This window comes from Palaemon carinicauda, chromosome 28 (genome assembly GCF_036898095.1).
Source record: "Palaemon carinicauda isolate YSFRI2023 chromosome 28, ASM3689809v2, whole genome shotgun sequence".
NCBI classification, from domain to species: Eukaryota; Metazoa; Arthropoda; class Malacostraca; order Decapoda; family Palaemonidae; genus Palaemon; species Palaemon carinicauda.
The window spans coordinates 9,545,635-9,573,103 of record NC_090752.1 but is presented as its reverse complement, the minus strand read 5'-3'; the positions used below and the strand labels follow the sequence as shown (position 1 = coordinate 9,573,103).

At 35.9% G+C, this 27,469-nt stretch overlaps 1 protein-coding gene across 2 annotated transcripts in view; it reads left to right on the top strand.

The window, feature by feature from the left end:
* Positions 1–27,469, top strand: part of ATP8A (ATPase phospholipid transporting 8A1) — a 355,359-nt gene that overhangs the window by 99,020 nt on the left and 228,870 nt on the right. Inside the window, exon 2 of one of the 2 annotated variants that reach the window (XM_068351773.1) lies at positions 13,635–13,775. The exons of the other annotated variant lie outside the window; for it this stretch is intronic. Coding sequence (XP_068207874.1) covers positions 13,721–13,775 — 55 coding nt within the window. The 5' untranslated portion in view covers positions 13,635–13,720. The remainder of the gene's footprint in view (positions 1–13,634; positions 13,776–27,469) is intronic. 2 annotated transcript variants of the gene reach the window in all.

The window sequence follows — 27,469 nt, the reverse complement described above, 5'->3', positions numbered from 1 at the left end:
TTCTCCTCAGCTTGAGCCTCTTCCCATTCAACTTTGAAATAACAAATGACAATAATAACACCTCATTACTTTCATAACTTGCATTTGTAAAACATATACATGTATGCCTACACAAACATTATGATAATGGAGGTTATTCGTATTACTTAAAAAAAAAAAAAAAAAAAAAAAAATATATATGTATTCCTTGCAATATATTTTTAACAAAATCGCAAAAATATGGCAAAAATATCTTCAAAACAAAAATGAATCATGAGTTATGAATGTAATGTAAATATTATGTTGATATTAAAACCCCATGCAAGCATGCATGAAGTAATGCAGTGTTGCCAATAGGGCGAGTTTCCCTTTCCTGAGGTGAAGTAGATTATAGTACATATATTTAGTGCAGCTTAATTCTACGATTATCATGCCGGCTATCAAATTCATCAACAAAACAGTCTAAATCAATTCCCTCGGCACGTGCACTTTCAATGGACAGTAATGCGATATTACTCAATCTAGCACTGGTCATGGAATTTCTGAGAAATGTTACACGCCATGCAACATGCTCTGCTTACCTTACAGCATGCTCTACATACAGCATGCTCTGCATACAGCATGCTCTGCATACAGCATGCTCTGCATACCTTACCGCATGCTTCTCAGTCACACATCTTTGGTTGTTGCCAACTCACTAGACTGTCAAGCAGTTTCATTACGTTGCCTTCTAGTCTGCTGCTTTTGCACCAGTGAAACCCTCACTGAGAGAACTTAGCTTTTCTCGGATATGGTCCCTGTAGATGAGAAAGTGCTTTTCTCCCTCCTTCTGATATTCCCTTGAGGACTCTGTCATTTGGAGAGGAGCCTTTAGCTGCGTAGCCTCCTATGGACTTTTATTTAAGCATAACATGCTTCCAGGGAAGGTAATGGTTCCACTTCAGTCGCTAACCCCGTCTGTTACCACACCTGCTCCCATAGACCTTGAGCTGTGTTGCAAGACATGCAGTCCAAGCTTAGTCCTTGTTAGAGGATTTTTTGTTTACGGAGTCAGTGTGTCACTGGGAAGACGTTCAACAACCAGCAGAAGTGACTTGTTGTGACGCAGTGCGGCAACCTCAGCAACCCGATAAGGAGTTGTCTGTACGACCCAGACAGTCTAGACAGCTTCGGGTTGTCACTGTACTTCCTCGCTTGCCCATGATTGACAGTTCACAGACTGTGCAGCAGTACCATGATCTTGTGTCCGGCTCCGTCAGACGACTGGCTTTTAAGAGCTCCCACAAGTCGTCGCTGTCTGGAGACTCTCAGATGGACTATGGATCTGACCAAGGAACTGGGCCTCCTGGTCAATTTTGAGGAGTCCCAGCTCGTCCCATCCCAGACCATTGTCTACCTGGGTATGGATCTTCAGAGTCGAGCTTTTCGGGCTTTTCCGTCGGCCCCAAGGATCTTCCAAGCCCTAGAATGCATCCAGAGCATGCTGAGAAGGAACCGATGCTCAGTCAGGTAGTGGATGAGTCTAACAGGGACACTTTCATCGCTGGCCCTGTTCATCGTGTTAGGGAGACTCCACCTCCGCCCCCTTCAGTATCATCTAGCTGCTCACTGGATAAAGGACATGACGCTAGAGACGGTCTCAGTTCCTGTTTCCGAAGAGAGGAGGTCTACTCTCGCGTGGTGTAAGAACAGCTTTCTTCTCAAGGAAGTCTACCTTTGGCTGTTCAGAAACCCGACCGCCGTCTCCTCTCGGACGCATCAGACACGGGCTGGGGTGCGACTTTGGACGGACAGGAATGCTCGGGAACATGGAATCAGGAGCAAAGGACACTTCACATCAATTACAAGGAGTTGTTGGCGGTTCTTCTGGCCTTGATAAACTTCAAGTCCCTCCAGCTTAACAAGGTGGTGGAGGTGGACTCTGACAACACCACAGCCCTGGCTTACATCTCCAAGCAGGGAGGGACTCTTTCGTGGAAGTTGTTCTAGATCGCAAGGGACCTCCTCATCTGGTCAAAAGATCGAAAGCTCACGCTGGTAACGAGGTTCATTCAGGGCGGTATGAATGTCATGGCAGATCGCCTCAGCCGGAAGGGTCAGGTCATCCCCACAGAGTGGACCCTTCACAAGAATGTTTGCAGCAGACTTTGGGCCCTGTGGGGTCAGCCAACCATAGATCTGTTCGCTACCTCGATAACCTAGAGACTCCTGTTGTATTGTTCTCCGATTCCAGACCCAGCAGCAGTTCACGTGGATGCTTTTCTGCTGGATTGGTCCCATCTCGACCTGTATGCATTCCCGCCGTTCAAGATTGTCAACAGGGTACTTCAGAAGTTCTCCTCTCGCAAAGGGACACGGCTGACGTTGGTTGGCTCCGCTCTGGCCCGCGAGAGAATGGTTCATAGAGGTACTGCAATGGCTGGTCGACATTCCCAGGACTCTTCCTCTAGGAGTGAACCTTCTACGTCAACCTCACGTAAAGAAGGTACACCCAAACCTCCACGCTCTTCGTCTGACTGCCTTCAGACTTTCGAAAGACTCTCAAGAGCTAGGGGCTTTTCGAAGGAGGCAGCCAGAGCGATTGCCAGAGCAAGGAGAACATCCACTCTCAGAGTCTATCAGTCTCAAGGGGAAGTCTTCCGAAGCTGGTACAAGACCAATGCAGTTTCCTCAACCAGTACCACTGTAACCCAGATTGCTGACTTCCTGTTACATCTAAGGAAAGTAAGATCCCTTTCAGCTCCTACGATCAAGGGTTACAGAAGTATGTTGGCAGCGGTTTTCCGCCACAGAGGCTTGGATCTTTCCACCAACAAAGATCTACAGGACCTCCCTAGGTCTTTTGAGACCTCAAAGGAACGTCGGTTGTCCACTCCAGGCTGGAATCTAGACGTGGTCCTAAGGTTCCTTATGTCATCAAGATTTGAACCTCTCCAATCAGCCTCTTTTTAGGACCTCACATTAAAAACTCTTTTCCTCGTGTGCTTGACAACAGCTAAAAGAGTAAGTGAGATCCACGCCTTCAGCAGGATCATAGTTTTCACATCTGAAACGGCTACATGTTCCTTGCAGCTCGGTTTTTGCTAAACGAGCTTCCTTCACGTCCTTGGCCTAAGTCGTTCGAGATCCCAAGCCTGTCCAACTTGGTGGGGAATGAACTGGAGAGAGTACTTTGCCCAGTTAGAGCTCTTAGGTACTATCTAAAAAGGTCTTAACCTTTACGAGGACAATCAGAAGCCTTATGGTGTGCTATCAAGAAGCCTTCTTTTCCAAGGTCTAAGAACTCAGTTTCTTACTATTCAGGCTTCTGATTAGGGAAGCACATTCTCATCTGAAGGAAGAAGACCTTGCTTTGCTGAAGGTAAGGACACATGAAGTGAGAGCTGTGGCTACTTCAGTGGCCTTCAAACAGAACCGTTCTCTGCAGAGTGTTATGGATGCAACCTATTGGAGAAGCAAGTCAGTGTTCGCATCATTCTATCTCAAAGATGTCCAGTCTCTTTACGAGTACTGCTACACCCTGGGACCATTCGTAGCAACGAATGCAGTAGTAGGCGGGGGCTCAGCCACTACATTCCCATAATCCCATAACCTTTTAACCTTTCTCTTGAATACTTTTTATGGGTTGTACGGTCGGCTAAGAAGCCTTCCACATCCTTGTTGATTTGGCGGGTGGTCAATTCTTTCTTGAGAAGCGCCGAGGTTAAAGGTTGTGATGAGGTCCTTTAGTATGGGTTGCAGCCCTTGATACTTCAGCACCTTAGAGTTGTTCAGCCTCCTAAGAGGAACGCTGTGCTCAGTAAGGAAGACGAACTTATTTAAGGCAGAGTAATGGCTCAAGTCGACTTCCTTACCAGGTACTTATAATTTCATTGTTATTTTGAATAACTGATATGAAATACGGGATACTTAGCTTCTTGATATACATGTACACTGGTTTTCACCCACCTCCCTGGGTGTGAATCAGCTACATGATTATCGGGTAAGATTAATATTGAAAAATGTTATTTTCATTAGTAAAATAAATTTTTGAATATACTTACCCGATAATCATGATTTAATTGACCCACCCTTCCTCCCCATAGAACCAGTGGACCGAGGAAAAATTGAGGTGGTGTCAACAAGAAGTACTGCAGTACCTGGCCACAGGTGGCGCTTGTGAGTACACCCCCCTCTTGTATAGCGATCGCTGGCGTATCCCTTCCGTAGAATTCTGTCGGGCAACGGAGTTGACAGCTACATGATTATCGGGTAAGTATATTAAAAAATTTATTTTACTAATGAAAATAACATTTTTTAAACTTGACTAAAAGCCATGTACTTTTTATATGCAAATGTGACCATATTCAAACAGAAGTAATATTTACAAGCATTTTAAAATTCTAATATTTGTTTAATTCAGACCAAATTTCATTTAGGAATATGTTAAACACTTTCTGTGCCTGGTATTGAAAAGATGCTTGAGGCTCCCATTCCTTATGATGCCTCAAAAGAAAGAAAATGTGCATATTGATTTTCAGAAGGATAACTTGTCTAGGTACAGCTTCCTGTCCCGCACTGGGGGAAATCACCAGGAATTTATATGTTGTCAGGATTTTGGTCAGAAAGGTTTAGGAGTTTTATCTGGATTAAGATACTATAGAATATAGTAGTATAGTGTATATGTGAAGATTCATCTATTATGTTGGTAAATACACACATTATGAGTTTACTATGATGAAGCAATACAGTGATAATATAAATTCATTGTTTGTAATTTGGGTTTCAATAATAGGAAGAAGTGAACTTTTGACTTTACGCAAAATGTTTCCATTCACTAGATAGCTTCACTTAATATTTTTCCATTTATGGTATATAATTTCTTGAATGTAGATAAAAACGGAAATATAGTTTGAAGTTCCCTTTCTTCCTTATAGGAGTAACAATGTCCGTGTAGGTTACAGTCATGGTAATTGGGGAAACTTAAAATGTTTTTTTTTTTTTTATCTAATTTTTTTTTTTGGTTGGGAACTATGTTTCTTTTGTATTCCTTTGGTAAACTTTGAAATGTCTCATATCTATATTTTAGTACTGGTCTTGCTTTTTTGTAAGTTATTTGCACTTAGAAATGTGGTTTTCTTACATTTTGATGTGAAAGGCTTATAATAAATCTTAGGTGTAATAGTGAAGTGTTGAGTTTTTTCTAAGAAAGAAAGAATTTTCAACCAACAATAGTTTGTGCTTGTTCAAGCAAGCTCGCCCAGTAAGCACTCTTGTGTCTGATTATGTAACCTGGCCATGTAATGTTAGAATACATGTGGTCTGATGATGGTGTCAGTACTTTACAATAGGTTAGCGTTGTTATATAAGAACATTTAGGTAGGTTTCATTACCTTTCTTGTTTAGCAGCGTGAAGATTGGTGCCTCTTTACATGTGCTCATTTCAGCAGCCATTTATTTCCTACTCAGGAATTAATTTTATGGTCATAAAAATCTAAAAAAAAATTTAAAGTCCCTTATGGCAGACAGAACTATACCCTTATCTTATCAAGACCTAATAGAAGAAAAAACGTAATCTTTGTTGGCTAACGGATGTCACTGAAGGCTGTTGCAGGTTATATTGAGTCTTATTTCATAGAACTTTCAGTGAATAGATATCTTTTGTACTGACAGTGCTCATCTGCTATCATTTCAGATATCAGTCCCTGAATAGGTATCAGTTTGGAATAGAAGTAAGCAGCTTACTGAGATTTTAGGTTAGACCAATGACAAAAAATTGCCCCATTGATGAGGTGGTGGCAGTAGTTTTCCATTTTTGAAACTATTCTATTCTTAAGTAGACTGAGGCATGAAGAAAACAACTTCTGACATACTGGAGAAGAGGTTTGATCATTCTCTTTGTGCCTAATTGCACTTGATGGGAAGCTTCATTTTACTTATTCTTGTCTTGTTCTTTAGAATACAAACGGTTTTGTGTGACTCATCATTATTTTGGATGGGTATTAGAAAAAGGTGGAAGCAGACAATCTAAGTTCCACTGCAGAGTATTTGATCACGATCATTGCCATGTAGTTTTTGGTATATGAATACAGTACATGCCAATGGTTATTTGCTTGATATTTCTGTTTACTCCATAGAGAGCAGCTTATTTCTTTTCCTCACTGGGCTACTTTCCCTGTTGGAGCCCTTGAGCTTGTAGCATTCTGCTTTTTCAGTCAGTGTTGTAGCACGGTTAATAATAATGATAATGTGTATATATGTATGTTCACTATTTGGATTGATACTTCAACAATAATTGCATTCATCCATACTCAAATTTATAGCGATAGGTGCATCTTATAGTTTCGTCTTATTCTAATGTAAGCATAGGTGGATGTGGCTTTTAAGATCAGTTGAAGTGATAATTTGCTTGAAGATTACTGTAGTAAGCAAGATATTGCATTCATTGATTTCTTTTTCCTCCTTCCCATTCCTCGATTCTTTATTTTCACACGATTGTGGTAGCCTACTAGAAATGTCCCTGGCTGGCAATCTGATGGATGAGAGTTCGATAGGTTCTTGTAGTGTCTGCAACCTCATTGCCATCGTGAGCTAGGGATATGGGGTTTTGAGGAGCCTATAGGTCTACCTGATGAGTCATCAGTAGCCATTGTCTGGACCTCCCTGGTCCTATTTTGATGAGGAAGGGCCTTGGGTGCTGATTAGATGATTATATGGTTTGTCTCTAGGACTTAGTCCTGTCTCTGTCATTGTTTTGTCCCTTACCTCTGCCATTCATAAGCGAATTTTAAACCTGTAAACACTAATGTCAGTGAGGACTAGGTTTGGCCAGGTTCTGGACAGAAGCCTTCCAAGGCAAAATACTGGTGCAATGTTAAATTTCAAAATGCTAAACACATATGATATTCATTAGCAAGAAGCATTGAGCCCCATCAGTTTTTTTTCTATTTCACATCCCAGGTCATAACTCTAAACAGTCTTCGACCTTTGAAGGGCTTTGAAGTAACAGTGCACCCTATCTTAGCTTTATACTTTCTTAATTGTGTCGTTAAGCAGAATAAATTTTAAGGAAAAAACTTGAGGATGTAAAGAATACATTATCCAGCCTTTTGGGAAATATAAGATCATCTTCAAATTTGGGAAAATGGAACAGGGAAGAGAGAGGGGGGAGTATAAACCAGTGAGGGCATATCTTAGAAATATGTGAAACACTTGAAGGCCATGCTAAAGAAACTTTAAACACACACAGACTATAAGTTTACCACGTATTTTGCTTCATAGTCATCACCCATGTAGGCCTGGGTCTTCCAACTCTTTTAGTGCCTTGTGGAGCCCATTTGAAAGTTTGATGAACTCATCTCTCTTGGGGTCTGCGAAGAGCATGTCCAAACCATCTCCATCTACCCCTCTCTATGATCTCATCCACATATGGTACTTGTGTAATCTCTCTTATAGTTTCGTTTCTAATCTTTTCCTGCTATTTAACTCCCAATATTTATCTGAGGGCTTGCTCTCAAATGTACAAAATCTGTTGGATATTGTTTCATTGTCATACCACGACTTATGGCCGGCCATACCGTAACACAGATCTCACAAAACTTACATATAGCCTGCTTTTTATATCTAATTTCAGGCGATTTGATTTCCAAATTTTACTTAACCTAGTCATTGTCCGATTTGCTTTTTTCATTCTTTCATTAAACTCAAATTCTAAAGATCCCCTATTAGAGATCATAGTTCCTAAATATCTAAATGATTCCACCTTTTTAATCTTTTCTCCTTCCAATGATATTTTATCATTCATTGTATATTCTGTTCTCATCATCTCCGTCTTTCTTTTATTCATCTTGAGCCCAACCTCATGTGATATTTCATGCATTCTGGTAAGCAAGCTTCTTAAGTCCTCTGGTGTTCTACTAATAAGGATAGCGACATGTGCATACTCTAGGTCAGCTAATATCCTGTTACCAATCTAGTCCAATCCTTCTCCACTAAACCCCAACTGTTCTATGTATTACAAAATCCATGAGGAGGATAAACAACATAGGTGACAACATATTCCCATGTAGTACTCCACTGTTCACTGGAAATTAATTTGATTGGACTCCACTAACATTAACTCTGCGCTTGCTACTCTCATGAACAGACATAATAAAATTTACATATTTAAGAGGAACTCCATAACAATGTAGGACTCTCCACAAAATAACCACAGAAAATTAAATTGAAAGTATAAAATTAAAGCCTGACTAGTATCGTGATACTTCTTCAGATTTAATCTTTTATTTGCAATTTCATTTTCCCTGTGTTTTTTTGCATCTGAGCACCATTCTTCCCAATGATATATATATATATATATATATATATATATATATATATATATATATATATATATATATACAGTATGTGTGTGTATAATATATATATATATATATATATATATATATATATATATTCATATACATATACTTATACATACATACATACATACATACACACACACACATATGTTTACACAAATATTTTTACATGCTTACAGAGAGAGAGAGAGAGAGAGAGAGAGAGAGAGAGAGAGAGAGAGAGAGAGAGAGAGAGAGAGAGAGAGAGAGAGAGAGAGAGAGAATTTTGATTAGTTTATCGTGCCAAGCCATTTCCTATGTATGTTGTATGTTTACTCTAGCAGCTGAGATGGGTAGTTCACGCCCACACGTCGTTGTTTAAACCTAAGAAAAAAGCTATTCGTTTTGTGTATTTTTCCCTCTTAGATTAATTGATTTTTCCTACAAGATGTCGTTTTACAACAATTTGCTTCTTATCTTTATGGAAAGATATAGGCCTACTTGTTCAAAGCGAAGTTATACACATTGTTTATAATGAGAAGTAATGAGTTATTAATTTTATTATTAACTAGTGTATGCTACCCGTCAAAAGTGATTGCTAAATATATGATCACACACGCTCACAAATACATTCAACACTCCCCACCGCCTCTCACCATGCTATGATTATTCTCTCTCCCCCTACCCAAGAAACGGAAAGACCGAGTGGTTGCAATATGTCTGGTATTGGCGCCAAGCATATATATATATATATATATATATATATATATATATATATATATATATATATATATATATATATATATGTATAAATTATATGAGACACTTGCTCTTTATTAAGCTGGAATCACATTAGGCCCATTTTTTTTTGGTCATCGTCGAGCCGTTGCTGCCGAAAATGGGAAACCACGAGCATTTTGTTCGAGATATTGGCTTCCCGACAGGACGGAAAGCAGCCAGCAGAAACCGCTAGCATGACTTAGGATGTAAACAAACAACATGCAGATAGGGCGTGCTCTTGCTTGGCAATCTTGGGTCCAATAAGCCTCTAAAGCTAATAAAAAATCTGCTTTGTCCATCGTGGGGTAGTTGTAGAAAACTTCAAATCACTTAATATTCCGAAAATACATATTATTGCAATAGTCAGAAAATTTATGGGTGCCATATTGATGTCAGCTGATCGGTTTTGTTTACACTTTTTCCAAATTGCTCCTCGAACCGCGAGATCGTAGTGTGACGCTACAACCAAGGTCCTTGGCTACAACACTTTAGCTCGCGAGGATCGGCTGGAGGTTGGCGAAAACTTTGAGCAAGAAATTACTAAAGTGTGATTCCAGCATTATATATGGGAGATCCTTATCGTCACGTGATCTCTTTAAGATGTGAAAACCGTTTCCAGAAATAGTCCTCTCTTCTATCTAGCAGTCTTAGCTATAGAAAACTTCCGTGGTGCATTTTAGTTAAGCATAACCCGTTCAGAATGAAATCTCTAAGAAATGATAAATTCTTGGAACCTTTGTCCCACTGACACTTTCTTAATTTCCCCGGGGGTGTTGGATTTTATGGTAGCCGTCTCTCCTTTTTTTCTTTACTTACACACACAAACACACACACACACACACACAAACAGACTTATGTATGTGTGTGTGGGTGTGTTTGTTTATGTAAGGAGTTAAGTCCTGCCATGGCATTGCACCGGCAAAGGGCGAGGCAGTAATTCATATTAATGTCTTTACCCAGAGAAGCTACTGCAAGTCGTATATTAATTACCTGTACAAAATAACAGAATTTTGGCATGATGCCTGCTTCTTTTCCATGTCATTTATTAGATTTATCTTAAGCTGAGTTTAGATCGATTGCATATCTTTTATAGATGATATCATTTTTTATTACTTTCTGAATAGGAAAAGGGCAATAACACAAGATCTTATCATCATTAAACATTTAAAGTTTCCTCTTGGTGTTTGATAAGTGTTTATAGATATAACGAGTTAATCGGTAACATTTACATATATGTATTTATACTTGAGTTCTTTCTGATGGTACGTCAAGTAGGTATATGTCACAATTTGACAGGCACCTTGGACGAGGCTACATAACATTAGGGGTATAGGGGTCGTGATCTGACAAAGGCTTATAATATGGTATAAGTAGTTTAGGGCGTGTGCCTTCTCTGCTTATACTTGTATATTTACAACATAGAACATACGTCAATCTTTGTGTCAAACTAACATTAGCAAGGTTGGTACGTTACGGGTACGTGGGTTGCATGATAAAAGTCAGGTATGATATAGTGCAGAGTAGCGGATATGTTTTCTAGCAAGAGACACATGCAAAAGATTAATTTATCAAATGAGGGTGTTTCCGTGATGTTTTTTGTTTGTTTATTTGTACCGCTCTTAATAGTAGGGTATGAGAGTTCGAAATTAAAGTACTGCCGCATGAAAAGGATTGAAATAGATCCACCAAAGCATTTGAATGTCAATAGTCAACGAGTTTGTAGTTGTATTGCCTAAATGAGTGAGTTTCTATGGTGGTGTGTTTTCGTTTATGTATTATGTACTTTTCTTTATAATGAGGAATGAAAGTCCAAAAGTAAATTACAGCTGGAGGAAAAGTAGTGTATCAGTAGTAAACTATAGTCCATTTCTTTTAGCGATGCATATTTGCACCTACTCGCGGCGGTGCCCTTTTAGCTCGGAAAAGTTTCCGGATTGCTGATTGGTTGGACAAGATAAAATTCTACCCAATCAGCGATCAGGAAACTTTTCCGAGCTAAAAGGGCACCGCCGCGAGTAGGTGCAAATATGCATCGCTAAAAGAAATTGACTGTAGTATGTAAATGTGTTTACCTGAATGTGGAGGACAATCCCATTTTCATCACGTTTGCAACATGCATGTAGGAGACGCCCCAGCAATTAATGTCGCCTCGGTAATTTGGATGGTAGTTTTTCTTTGCCAAATTTGGCCGAGCCAGATGAGTACCGAGAAATGTTTATGCATAAAATATTGATTCCCTTTATTGCCGTTTACTGACCCTTTGCGTGCATGTCTTCCATCGATCTCTCCCTCTCTCGCACGGAGCTGTCTGGACGTCTTGTACTGTAGACTGTTGTTACCTCTCTCTTTCTCTCTCTCTCTCTCTCTCTCTCTCTCTCTCTCTCTCTCTCTCTCTCTCTCTCTCTCTCTCTCTATATATATATATATATAAATATAAAACGAGACGACGAATCCCCAAGCCTCATATATTCTCTCTCTCTCTCTCTCTCTCTCTCTCTCTCTCTCTCTCTCTCTCTCTCTCTCTCTCTCTCTCTCTCTCTCTCTCTCTCAATATACAATATACAACGTGTCGACGAATCCTAAATCCTAAAACTTCATATTGTTTGTCAAAAAAAAAATTAAAGTCTGGAATGGCAGAAACTACTGTTAAAGATCGAAAAATTACAACAATGATATCGATTCTGCCAGGTGCTCTGGTATTGATTTTAGAATATAATAGTTGGGAACGTTTGGAGCAGGTTACTCTTAACTCGACTTACACTCGTGGTTATATATTGCTCAAACTTAGACTGGGAATCTACGTGATTATTTATTTATTGCTTAGTATGGATCGTAAATTTGCGAGACGCTCCACGTAATATGATTACACCACAAGATTTCTATTTTTACGGTGTTTTCTGGCAGTTTTAGCACCTGACCGTATACGCCGTGAAAGTAAATAACTTTGTTCAACTTTGAGGATTATAAGTTTTTTTTTTTTTTTATTACTAACAGAATTTTTAATGAAGAAAATTAATGACGATTTTGATGTTTGTTTCTAGCTTATAGTTGAATTGCCCTGTTGCTCGAGTAGTTTATATATTGCCAGTTTAGTTCTAAGGAAACTTTAATTTATTTTATATATATATATATATATATATATATATATATATATATATATATGTGTGTGTGTGTGTGTGTGTGTATGTATGTAATGTGGACATTCGGTGGCAAGGATTTCAAGGCTCTTGTCTTATTCTGTGACGAAGAGGCTGAAGAGATTCTTTAATGTGTAACTTTTATATGTATGTGTGTATATATATATATATATACATACATAAATGTATCCATACATACATATGTAATAAGTTACACATTGAAAGAGTCTCTTCAGCCTCTTCGTCAAAGAGAAAGACAGTTTCAGAACCTTGAAATCCTTGGCCACCGGATGTCCACATTACATAAGAAATTTAGGGTCCAGACGACCTGGCTGATTTATCGAGAGCTTCAAGAGGCGTGGCGACACCTTCAGAAGGTCATCGATGCCTTGTCGCCAAGAACTGCTTGTTGTTCTCCTTCAGTTTCCGTGTCGCCAGCGTTATCAGTCATCACTGTTATCAATTACTCATGTGCATGCATAGTTTGTGTGTATGTGCGTGCGTCTTTGGGGGTGTGGGGGGCATTGACTGCTACTCTTGAGGTTACTCTATTCGGTGTCTGCCATGTGGCGGTGTTCCCGTGCTCCTCCGTAGGGCGTCCCTTACACCTTTGGGGCGGCGTCCCCCACACCCCTTTGCGAGTTGCTTTCCTCAGAAAGGAATTATAGATTGATGGTAGCTGAGCGTGGTGGCAGTAGTAAAGGTTTTAGCTCCTGGAGAGGGATATATATGTGTTGGGTTTTATTTTTCTTCAACGAGAAATTGTTTTTATTTTATAATTTAGCAAATGTTTTGTCTACTGAGTGATTTAAGTCGTTCCTTGTTGAAACGTCTTATCTGTTTACAAACAGTAATTCTACGAACGCCGTCGTTCTTCATCTTTATACTATTATTATTTGTTTTATCATTATCATTTTTATTAAAATTATTAAAGTTCCAGTGAGGAGTGTCGGAATGAAAGGTGAACCAGTTCATATTAAAAGAAATGAGACAAAAACTCTTTCGACTATATGAATTTGTACGTTGATAAGGAAAAGGTTCGTTGAAGTGTTGAAAACTAGATTGGTATATTTTCTTAACGATTGGGAAAGTTTTGCTTTCCTATGATAAGGGCAACGTGCTGTAACTTTCTTGTGTATATAGTTCACGGTAACTGTATCCATACTGTCAGCTGAATAAATATATACATCTGCATCCGAAAGTTTAACAGTGATGTTAACTGTTGACGTATAGTGTCGGCTGAATTACACTTGTGTATTGGTGTTGGCAGCATGTACTGTATATGGGTAACGAGACTTGGTGTTAGTTGAATTGACATCTGTGTATTGTGGTTACTAAAAATAGAGAAATGCTCCTCCTTGGGAAGTGAATCACGTGTGAAAACATTGGCAATAACACCGAAAATCTCCTTCCATCTCAGGATTGTGACAACCATGACTGCAGCCTCACAAAACATTCACTGGCCGAATCTAGTTATTGGCTGACACGGTCCCATGATATTTGAGGATGGTGACGGTTTCACATGCTTACCAGTCCATACCTCTCGTGGATTTGTTCACAGGTAGGCGTGGCACTTCGTGGTCTGTGGCCCTCAATGAATATTTGTGTCACACTGGTGCCTTGTGTTTTATTTTTTTTTGGTTATTTTAAAAGCACATTGTTATGCCTGTTGGTAATGGTAATTCGTATGGGAATATTATTTGGTAAATTTTCATTGGTAGGTGTGTGTTTGTGTATGTTTATGGGTAGATTGTATGTTTAGCATGTTGGGTATTTCGGTAATGTTTTGAGTATGGCCTCGTTGTTACCCGGTAAAGTACTTATTTCTAGTTACCTCTTAGAGTATGCAGGGCTTTACTCGTATCCCATTGAGCTGTTAAAGCTTAGTTTATGAACATTATTCGATTTCGTAATTTTATATAAGAACTTTCCAAAACCGAATCTGTCCAAAAGTATTGTCAACTTGTCTAAGTTGATGTAAACCTGTTGAACATATTTTTGCTGATTGACAACCTAGCAACACAGATCTTTCTCAGAATATCACTCAAGAATTTAGTTTGTTCGCAGAACAACAGAATTTCCTTTAGAATTTATGAAAAGTCTTGTCTTTCCCTCCCAAGTTCTTACATTTCAAACATTTTTAACTTATTTTCATTTTTTTTTTTTGTAAATGACAGAATATTTAAATTTTCATGTTGTTTTGCAAGTGTCTGTATTTTATCTTCATGTATTATCAACAATCCTGTTTGGATATTACGCTGCAGCAAATGAGTAATTGCATTCCAGTTGCATATTTATTAAACTGGCTTGGTACAGCTTGTACTCCCCTTAAATTACGCAGATTTTTTTCTATTCAATCATCTTAATGTGGCCTTGCGCTTATTTTCTGGGCTGCATTTGTTTCTCTTAAATTAACACAGGTGTTGTCATTTCTCCTTAATATTCCCGCCTCTCATGGACTAATTTTTGGCACTACCTTGATGAATTGATATAAGGCGCTACCTTGTAAAACTAATGGTTATATCTGAGTAATATTTGGGCTGCTATGTAAAAACTAGTATCAGAGATGCTTGGTAGAAACTGATATTTTTAATACCTGGTAAAGATTGATACATGGGGTTCCTGGTAAAAAACTAATATTTGTGCTGCCTGGGACTTGCCAATTTAGATGCCTGGTGAAAAAAAATGATGGTTTTAGATGCCTGGTAAACACTAATATTGTACATGCTTGACAAAAACTAATATTTGGGATAATTGGAAAGAAGAAATGGTTAAGATGTCTTGATTTTTTTATTTATTTATTTATTTATTTTTTTTGTGATGCTTGGAAACGTCTTAATTATTGGGATGCATGTGGAAAACTAATATGTGGTATTATTTGTAAAACTAAGTAAGAACTATATGGGACACCAATTATTAGGGAATTTTGGTAAAAGCTACCATTATGAGATGCTTGCTGATAAATATTGGGGAAGCTTGGTAATAACTACCATTGTTGGATCCTTGGTAATAACTGCCATTATGTGAAGCTTGGTGGTAAATACCACTATGGGATGCTTGGTAATAATTACCATTATAGGATGCTTGGTAATAAGTACCATTATGGGATGCTTGGTAATAGGTACCATTATGTGATGCTTGGTAATAACTACCATTGTTGGATCCTTGGTAATAACTGCCATTATGGGAAGCTTGTTGGTAAATACCACTATTGGATGCTTGGTAATAATTACCATTATAGGATGCTTGGTAATAAGTACCATTATGGGATGCTTGGTAATAAGTACCATTATAGGATGCTTGGTAATAAGTACCATTATGGGATGCTTGGTAATAGGTACCATTATGTGATGCTTGGTAATAACTACCATTATGGGATGCTTGGTAATAAGTACCATTATGGGATGCTTGGTAATAACTACCATTATAGGATGTTTGGTAATAAATACCATAATGGGATGCTTGGTAATAATTACCATTATAGGATGCTTGGTAATAAGTACCATTATGTGATGCTTGGTAATAACTACCATTATGGGATGCTTGGTAATAAGTACCATTATGGGATGCTTGGTAATAACTACCATTATAGGATGCTTGGTAATAACTACCATTATGGGATGCTTGGTAATAAGTACCTTTATGGGATGCTTGGTAATAACTACCACTATAGGATGCTTGGTAATAAATACCATTATGGGATGCTTGGTAATAACTACCATTATGGGATGCTTGGTAATAACTACCATTACGGGATGCTTGGTAATAACTACCATTGTGGGATGTTTGGTAATAACTACCATTGTGGGATGTTTGGTAATAACTACCATTGTGGGATGCTTGTCAATAACTACCATTGTGGGATGCTTGGTAATAACTACTATTACAGGATGTTTGGTAATAACTACCATTATGGAATGCTTGGTAATAACTACCATTATGGGATGCTTAGTAATAACTACCATTGTGGGATGCTTGGTAATAACTACCAGTATGGGATGCTTGGTAATAACTGCCATTGTGGGATGCTTGGTAATAACTACCATTATGGGATGCTTGGTAATAACTACCATTACGGGATGCTTGGTGATAACTACCATTGTGGAATGCTTGGTGATAACTACCATTATGGGATGCTTGGTAATAACTACCATTATATAAGTTTTTGGGAAGCTTGGTAAAAACTAACGTTTGGGAAGCATTGTAATAACAATATTGGGGATGCTTCTTAAAATATAGCATTTTGGATGCCTGATAATAAGGAATATTAGGGAAGCTTGGTAAAACTAGCCTATTGGTGTGGCTGATGATTATAAATATTGTATTTGCCTCGTAAAAACTAGCGTTTTATATGCCAGGTGATGATAAATATTGATGGTAATAACCAATATATGGGTGCTTGGTAAAAACTATCCTTTGGGATAACTGGTGATGGAAAGTATTAAGGGTACCTGGTACTAACAAATATTTGGGGATGCTTGATAGAAATTAACACTTTGCATGCCTGTAATAAAAAATTGGGGCATGCTTGGTAAATAACTAACAATTGGGATGCTTGGTAATGAGAAATATTTGAAAAGCCTGGTAATAGCAATTATCGAGGTTAAAAAGCTAGCTTTTGGGGGTCCTTGGTAAAAACTAATGTTTGAGGAGCTTGGTTCAGAACTCTTTAGGTTGCCTGTTAAAAGCCAACATTTTTACTACCATGTATAAGTAAAGGTTGATGATTTACTTAACCTAGAATGTTGCAAATTTTCTCTAGTATTTGATTATGGCCTCATTTTATGAGGGAGGCTACCATTTGGGCATTCCTTGCCATATAAAAACTAAAATTTTTTGCTTTTTTATACTAACAGAAGATTTTACGATGCTGGCATTTCTATCATTATAATTACATTGGGCTCTTCTCATTTAATTCAAATTATACAGAACCCCCAGAAACATATCACTGTATTTCATTGATATATCGTCACATTTGTTATTGTTTGTTCTTTCTAAAAAAAACTTTCGTGATGGTCTTTTTTTTCAATAAACCACCATTGTAAGTCACACTATGTACTTTGTAATTTATATTGAAAAGTTTTCAAACGTAAAGATAAGTTTTATCTCCCAAGTTTTTTTCCACACGTAATTGCATTATATCTCGGGTAATTGTTTTTTTAATGATGCAGTGTTTTCACCTACTCATTATTGAAGTGGATTTTTTTTTTACTGGTGTTTACTGAATATTTACATATCGTTGACCCTTCTCCTGCAGAAGGGCCCACTCCTGTATTGTTGAAGGGATATTAATCTCCCTGTTTCAGTATCGCCCCTCGGTATTAAATCCTGTTTGCACGGTTTTATGTTATATTTAATTTTCTTTTGTCTCCAAGTTACAATTCAATTTACCCCTTCTCCTGTGACTTTTTATATAACTAAATAAACTCGTTTCAACTACCCTTCTTATGTTTTAGCTCTATCGTAAAAAATAATAATCTTGTTAACTTATATTACTCTTCTAACATTTTACTGTCTTCCTTTACGTAATATTTTATCAAGTATCGTTGCCTATTAAATTGCCGTTGATTACCGCCTATTTACCACAGTTTTGTAAAACCTCTCCCAAAGATGTTTTTCTCATTTGTATGAATGTGATTGTGATGCAACATCGGAATCTATGGTATTTCACTTTCTTCAAGGCACCATTTTTTTAACTTTACATTTTAGTTCTCTTGTCTTGATGTTAACATCGTTTATTTTTTCTAAATTATGTATGTGCATCCATTAATGTATAATCTTTAATGGGTTTGTTTCTTATGCACTTTTAAGGGAATAATTCGCCACGTCTTGTAACGACAGGTCATATGTTGTCTGGGTGTAGTATCTCAAGTCATTTTGCATGTTCTTGCTATTATAGCATTTGGCACTTGGTTGTGAATCCTTTGGAGATGGAAATTGGATGGTTAATTTTGTGGGAATATAAATGTAATGTTATAGAGCTGAAATTTTTTTTAGCAAAATTAAGTTTTTCGTTATTAATCAGATATCAAGAAGAAATGTAACATACTGATGTCTTTTTGAATAGTAAGAATACCCACGAGATCCATTGGGTATTTTGTATAAAAGAAATTTATAGTATTTTTACTATTTTTTTTCTTATGAATGAAACAGTTTGTGATGCCATGTAAGTAGTTTTAAGCAAATACATACTTTATTTTGATATGCATTAATTGGCGCAGTTGTGCCCTCAATGTTGTTGTTATTGAATTGATATCATTAGGTATTTACATTACTGTAGATATAAAACTTAACACATATGATTAGAAATCTTTTATGCAAAAGTCGAAGGATGTTTCAAAACAATAGTCACTTATTAAGGAAGATCGTTTCCATTCAATAATATTTTTGATTAACATAATATATTATAGATGCTATCTGAGCAAAGATTTGGCATTAAGTTTAGTCTTCTGGAAGCTTATTAAACATTATATATCCTGTCATAGCAAAGATCTGGCAGTAATTTTAGCCGTATGTTCTTGTTAAGAGAATATATATGTGGAAGAGATTTAGAATATTATGCAGGAGAGTCCAGTCGCGTGACTTGAGATTTGCATTGAATTATTGACATTAACGGTTATGGATTGAGATTCTCGTGGCTATATTGAACGTTATTTTATGTTTTGCTTTTTTATTTCAAATAATAATCCTGAGGTTCGATGTATTAGAGTTTTAAATTTTGTCTGTATTTCCTGCATTAATCATATACATATGAATAAAACAGTAAAGAAATACGCAGAATGCGTAATTATGCGAAACCTAGATTCTGTATACATTATTATTATTATTATTATTATTATTATTATTATTATTATTATTATTATTATTATTATAATTATTATTACTAGCCAAGCTACAACCGTAGTTGGAAAAGAAAGATGCTATAAGCCCAAGGGCTCCAATAGGGAAAAATAGCCTCAGTAAGGAAAGGAAATAAGGAAATAAATAAATGATGAGAACAAATTAACAATAAATCATTCTAAAAACAGTAACAACGTCAAAACATATTTCCTATATAAACTGTTAACAACATCAAAAACAGACATGTCATATATAAACTATAAAAAGACTCATGTCAGCCTGGTCAAAATAAAAACAATTGCTGCAACTTTGAACTTTTGAAGTTCTACTGATTCAACTACCCGATTAGGACGATCATTCCACAACTTGGTCACAGCTGGAACAAAACTAGAATACTATGTAGTATTGAGCCTCATGATGGAGAAGGCCTGGCTATTAGAATTACTGCATGCCTAGTATTACGAACAGGATAGAATTGTCCAGGGAGATCTGAATGTAAGGGATGGTCAGAGTTATGAAAAATCGTATGCAACATGCATAATGAACTAATTGAACGACGGTGCCAAAGATATATCTATATCAGTACGCAGATTCTGCACACGCTGAAGTACGCTAACTGTTGAACATTAGGTATCTAAAATATATATATATTAAAATTGTGTTTATATACATAATTATGACAAGTAGATTTCTTATGTACTTTTAGGCTTATTGAATGTGAATATTTAATAGGTTTAACATAATGGGAGAAGTATACGTATGTATATACGAGTTTAGTTTGGCTTCATAAGATTTTTTCCCTAGGTATTTGCTGAAAAGATATTTTGTGTACCTTCGTCTTGAGTATATTTTGAGTGGCTCATTAGTGATATATTTGAAAACTATAGTGAAGTCTCCCGTCTTCTAATTTTTCAAAAGTTCAGTACCTATGATGTTTACTTGAGAATGTGAGTCATTAACTTCTTATATAATTCGTACAATTCACATTAATAAATTGCGTTACTTTTTAAGGTAATCTTATATTTTTTCCATTTTTTATGAAACGAAACGACGCGAGGAAATGTGAAAATGGTGCAATTTATTTCCGAGCAATTATTATATTCATTTGCTGATATTTCGAACGGTGTATGTGAATGGCAAGTTTCAAAGGTGATAAAACAATATTGATATTGTACAGTCACTCATATAAATTGGTGGATGTCCGGGTGTTTGAGAGAGATCTTATTTTCACCCCTTTCTGGACGACAGGTGTCTGGGAGCACGAAATATCTAGTTGAATGTTTGACCGGTTTTGCGCATCCAGACACCTGTCGTCCAGAAAGGAATGAAATGGAAATCTCTCTCGAACACCCCGACATCCACTAACTTTTATGAGTGACTGTACACAACTTTCAAGCTCCCCAGCTCACACGTGACTAGTTAGGTAACAGTTTGTAGCAGTTAACTGTTACGTTTATTTGTTCACGGCCCAGAAATCTCGTTAGTTAACTTTTATTTTATTTGGTTTGACTACACAATTATTTTTACCGGTAAGGATTGAATAGAAATTTGATATATTGATTATATTAAATATAGTTTTCATGTGTAGCTTATGATATGGGTAAGTTGGTGTGAAATAGTATATTTTTATCGAGAAAGAAACTCAGTATACAAGAGAGCTCTGGAATCTGAGCTATACATTCATATAATCATCATCATTATCATCTCCTCCTACGCCTATTGACGCAAAGAGTCTCGATTAGATTTCGCCAGTCGTCTCCATTTTGATCTTTTAAATCAATGCTTCTCCATTCATCATCTACTTCACGCTTCATAATCCCCAGCCATGTAGACCTTGGTCTTCCAACTCTTCTAGTGCCTTGTGGAGCCCAGTTTAAAGATAATAATAACTTGCAGTTGATATATTCAGGAAAATAATGTATATCTGTTATATGTTAATAGAAATTTGGGAAATTACAGAAATCCTTGATGGATCGTGGAAATGTGCTTCGTTTATCATCAGATTTGCGAAGATAATGTAATGAAGGTTCCGGAATGAAATGAAAAATTAAAGGAAATGCCATATCAGGTTATCTTCACTTCCGGCTTCTTTCGTGTGGCTGTGGTCGATAGCAAGATTGGGCTTTCCCTTTGCGTAATAAAACGTAATTACCTCCGCCAACGAAATTGGAAGGAGTTTATGGTAACCCCTGTTTTTGTGTGTGTGTTTGTTTGTGAACAGCTGCCTGGCCACAATTTTAATCGTAGAGTAATGAAAGTTGCAGGGGATTAACTCTTAAATAAAAACTTGAAAAATTATTAAATTTTGGAAGGTTGAGGTCAAAGGTCAAGGTCACGACCAAGCAAAATTTCCAGTTCACGTAATCAGCCATAAGTTTGGACATCATTGCCACAGAGAGCTCAAACTTGGTTCATATTTGAGCGTACTAAAATCCATGCCAATTAATACATGTCAAGGTCAAGGTCGAGAAATAAGCTGCCGCGGCGGAGGTCTGCGCTCTACTGAGTGCCCCTCTAGTTATGCGATGGTATGCGAACGAATCCGCATGAAGTTTCAACTTGCATTGCAAAACCGAAGGAATTATTTATATTTTGGAGGATTTATGGTATATAGAAGAGATTCGCTTTAATGCTTGTGATGTATTTATATGACAGTATTCCATTTTTTTCAATTCATACTACATTAGATAAAATCTTGGTAGAGAATTCTCGTATTATCCTTAAGTAAAGATTTGGATTTGTGGAGATATGGCTTTTTTAGTACATGTTTTTTTTTTTTTTTTTTTTTATTCCACGAAATGTATATTTCAAGTTCATTACAAAGCTCTCTCTCTCTCTCTCTCTCTCTCTCTCTCTCTCTCTCTCTCTCTCTCTCTCTCTCTCTCTCTCTCTCTCTCTCTCTCTCTCTCTCTCTCTCTCTCTCTGCAAGTAAACATGTTCCTTTCTAAATTCATTCTGGAACAAATACGTATTAATTAATTAATTTTCATTAATGAATAATCATTCTTTACGCAATTAGTGTTAATCGATCTATTGTAAAGAAGGATTGATTTTACCAGCGTATCAACCTTTATGGATTAATATCATACATAGATATGTTTCTCCATTTGTTTATCTTGCGTAATGTGGCGTATCTGTCTATTTAAATGTAAAATACTATTGTATGCAAATATACATATGCTCCATGCATTTTGTAACGTCGCTACCTTTAAATTATCTAATTAAAGGCGTTGGTAAGGTTTACCCAGACTAGAGATTATAAATACGTTTTTAAGGTGGTTTAATTATCCAAGACTATTTTCATCTACAGAATTTGTTTTAGTATTATTATTATTATTATTATTATTATTATTATTATTATTACTAGCCAAGCTACAACCCCAGTTGGAAAAGCAAGATGCTACAAGCCCAAGGGCTCCAATAGGGAAAAATAGCCCAGTGAGGGAAGGAAATAAACAAATGATGAAAACAAATTAACAAATCACTCTAAAATCAGTAACAACGTAAAAACAGATATGTCCTATACAAACCATTAACAACGTCAAAAACAGATATGTCATATATAAACTATAAAAGACTCATGTCAGCCTGGTCAACATAAAAACATTTGCTCCAACTTTGAACTTTTGAAGTTCTACTGTTTCAACTACCCGATTAGGAAGATCATTCCACAACTTGGTAAAAGCTGGTATAAAACTTCTAGAATACTGTGTAGTATTAAGCCTCATGATGGAGAAGGCCTGGCTATTAGAAGCAAGTATTATAGCTTGTGGCATTGTATGAATATTCCGAGTAGAGCGGTACATATCTGCTTGTATATCAATCGCTTTTATTTAACATTTGATATTTTTTTCAGAAATTTATGATAAGTAATATATTTTAAGTAAATGTAAGTGATATATTACTTTAATTTTATACAAGCTGTATATTGTTTATAAACCTTAGGTAATGTAATTATTTATGTTTTCGTTGAAAAACTAGTCTTTGTCTTATGAAAAATTTATTTTTTTTCTCTTACTTTAAATTATATATCTATATTTACGTTTCAATGAAAAATTTATTTTTTTTCTCTTACTTTAAATTATATATCTATATTTACGTTTCAATGAAAAATTTATTTTTTTTCTCTTATTTTGAATTTATATATCTATATTTACGTTTCAACCTATAAATTTGTTAAGCATAAGTGTGGGTTGTTTGTTTTGCTTACTGGGGTTGTTTTGCTAATTTATTTTTGTTTGCATTTTTTCAGGTGAGTGATTTTCAGTATAATGGAAGTTTGAGGTATGACATAGTTTCAGGTAAGGTTTTATATGTGATGGTGTTTTCGTTGCACAGGTAGCTATGAGATTGAATTATGTAAATAATCGTATACATTAAGGCTAATTCATGTTACGTTACTTTTCTCGTAATATTGTTTATGTATTATATTAATTACGCTGATACTTAATTGGCTTTTATCTCATTTGTATTATTATCCATTTCCTTTTACTAGCGTGTTCGTTTTACCAAAGATGCATGTAAGAAAAACAAAGTTAATAATTTAATTTATTTAACCACCGTTGATGTTTGTAAATAATAATAGAAATTGTCAGCTGCCACAACTAACAGTTTTTAAACAATTCCTAAACTTTCAGTTCAAACCGATTTTTTTTTTTCCTCCGACTGCCGCCTTTAGCTTATTCATATCTGTAAGCACACAGTTTAACTATTGGTGTCATTACTTTATCTTTTTATTATTTGTTTACTGTTTATTATTATCATCATCATCATCATCATCAATGGAGCATGCCCATCACTGATCCTCACCTAAGAGTAAAATCTTTGGTTTTCTATCTTGGTAGGCAAGATGGTGTTACCAACTAGAATATTATGATCTCTCTCAAAGCAAATGTTGATTTATTATTAACATTATTATTATTATTATTATTATTATTAATGATATTTTTATTAAAAAACAGTAGTAGTAGTTGTTATTTAAGTTGTTTTTGTTGTAGTAGTGGTGTTACATAACTAATCAAATATCACTGTAATTTGAGTAAACGTGACACTGGACCGTAAGTTCTGTTTCTGATATCTGGAAGAAGCTTAATATTGACTGTAGACTATCGATGTTACACTTAGGAAAACTTATGGATATACAATGCATTTTTTATGCAGGTAGATTATTTTTATTGGCTAGTGATGGTGGAGGGTGGGGTTTCTTGTAGAGGGGTAAGTTGGGAAGATACTTTTCAGGGGAAAATTTGTATGGAGAGGAAAATTGGATAGATCTTGATAAACTTAGTGAAATTGATGTTGAAACGAATGGCCACACTATGCTGGAATCCAATAGAGCGTGTAGGAATGAGCAGTGCAATGTTTGTGTGGCTATTCGATAACCCTACTGATGAGCCTTTTGATAGGAATGGAAGTTTGCTGCATTGTGGGTTCATCCTTGACGTAAGGGTTAAAACATCGAATTGGCAGTGACTTGTAATTTGCTTTTGCATTGATGGCAGCTTCTTAGCCGAAGCAGGACATTGTTGAAAACCGTTATGATGTTGATACAAAATCTCGGTAAGAAAAGTAGTGTATGGGGGAGTTATAATCCAAATGGTCTATTTTTGGAGGGATACGAAAGGTCAGAGTTGAAATCTGGAAGATAGGGGCTTTGAAGTGGCTCCGCAAGGCCCATCTTCACTCAGGAGTTGATGGTGAAAGATTTTTGTTTTTACTTGACCATTACATAATCTTACAAGTTATTACTGCGTAATGAAAACGTTAACACAACTCTTTTCTATTTATCTACTAGTGTACGCGACCTGTCACAATTGATGGCTGAATATTTATATATGCACACATGCACCGCCCTCTTACCAGGGTGAGAGGGCGGGGAGAGCTCACTCTGACGCTATATATTTATATATATATATATATATATATATATATATATATATATATATATATATATATATATATATATATATACACATATATGTGTATATAATTTATATACATACATCCACACACATAAATCCACATACATACATATATATATTTACATATGTATATATATATATATATGTATATATATGTATGTATATGTATATATATACATATATACATATGTATGTATATGTATATATATGTATGTATATACATATATACATATGTATGTATATATATATATATATATATATATATATATATATATATATATATACATACATACATACATACATACATACATATATATAAGCCAGACAATTGCTCTATTATATAGGGGAGATGAAGTTAGAAGCGATGTAGAATATTGCATACAAGCTATTTCCTATTATCATATTTAAATGCGACCAAGAATGCCTTTCAGATGCAAATGAAGGATGCGTGTCTTCATCCTGATACAGGATTTCCCCACAGTTTCATCAGCTCTTTGCCCAGTAAGCCCTCCGAAGCACTGCACATCACGATGTCATAAGATGACTAATGGTGACGTGAGGGAATTTAGACTTTTTAAAAGGCCTAATAGCTTTGTTATTGTTATTAAATGATCTTATTCTTGAAAGAGTTAATGGAATGATCGTTTCTATCCATGGGAGATCGGATTGTGGAATGGCTATTTGCATTCTTGTCTGATGAGTTGGAATGTTTGGAATGTTTATATGCATTCTTGGTTGATGCGACCGTAGAATGCTCAATTTGTTATATTACATATATAGTGAGAGAGAGAGAGAGAGAGAGAAGAGAGAGAGAGAGAGAGAGAGAGAGAGAGAGAGAGAGAGAGAGAGAGAGAGAGAATGTATGCTATAATATATATATATATATATATATATATATATATATATATATATATATATATATATAGTATATATATATATATATATATAATACTATGCTCTACTATCTGCTAAGATGTCAGGATGCCAGAAAACTTTCAATCAATCAATCTACTATCTGCTAATATTCAACTTTTATAGTTGTGTTTTCTCTATCAGTATCATGCCATTGTGTTTAACACTCTCTCTCTCTCTCTCTCTCTCTCTCTCTCTCTCTCTCTCTCTCTCTCTCTCTCTCTCTCTCTCTCTCATTAGTTTGCAGACTGCATAAATTGGTTTGCATGCGTATCGTCAACTCGGTAGATAGAATAATAGTCACTTGTTACAAGAGCACGTTGATTTTAATTAATGACTGGCGCATCTTGAAACTTAGCTCATACATTTGTAACATAGCTGCGTAATTTTCTTTTGTGAAAGGGTTTGCGTATCGCCATGACTAGTTAAGCTATACTAGTCATGGCCACCCGTACTATGTTGGTCTGCTGTACGATCAGACGAAGAGGTCCCACTATCACCAATTTACACTGGCCAGTATAAATTGGCCAAACTCCAGACCTGCAGTGGACTAGAAACAGCTGCATTGTTGTAGTAATAGTAGTAGTAATAGTAGTAGTAGTAGTAGTAGTAGAATGTATACAGTATATGTATATTAGTGTACTCGACCCGTCAAATAATGTCTGCTAAATATTTAGATAGATATGCACACACTCGCACACATTCAACTCTTCCCACTCCCTCCTCCTTTCCTAACTACTACACGGCAGTTTGGGTAAGTTGTGAGAGATGGTCGTTTCCGAGTGGTTGCCGCGTAGCTTGTCAATATACAGTATATATATATATATATATATATATATATATATATATATATATATGTACTGTATATATTTAATATATGTATATATATATGTATGTATATGTATATATAATATATGTATATATATGTATGTGTATATATACATATATATATGTATATATAAAATATATATATATATATATATATATATATATATATATATATATATATATATATATATATATATATAACCACATTTGCTCTTCATTATATAGAAGAGTAATGTAGATAGATAAATGAAATGTCTCCTGTTATGTAAACCAGCGAAAGACATCCAGTATAATGGTAAAAACTAACTTTAACACATTACAATGTTGCCCACGCTTTTTTACCCGTGATATAGGAGAAATCAATCAATCAATCAATCGGTCAATTATTGATGTATTGTACATCAGCCATTACAAATCTTTTCTCATAAGCAAGGTTGAAAGGAAAGTCCGGTTAGTTTCGAAGCTACGAGTTATGATATGAGGTTGAGTTTATCGAATTATTATTCACACCTACACCAAGCGCGCACATATATACACACACACACATATATATATATATGTGTGTTTATATATACACACATATATATGTATATATATATGTGTGTGTGTGTGTTTTTGTGTATGTATATATCGGATATATATATATATATATATATATATATATATATATATATATATATATATATTAAATCTATAGGTTGTTAGTCTAAACGGTTTTCAGCCCGTCTCTTTGTATCAAATTGCAAGCACTTTT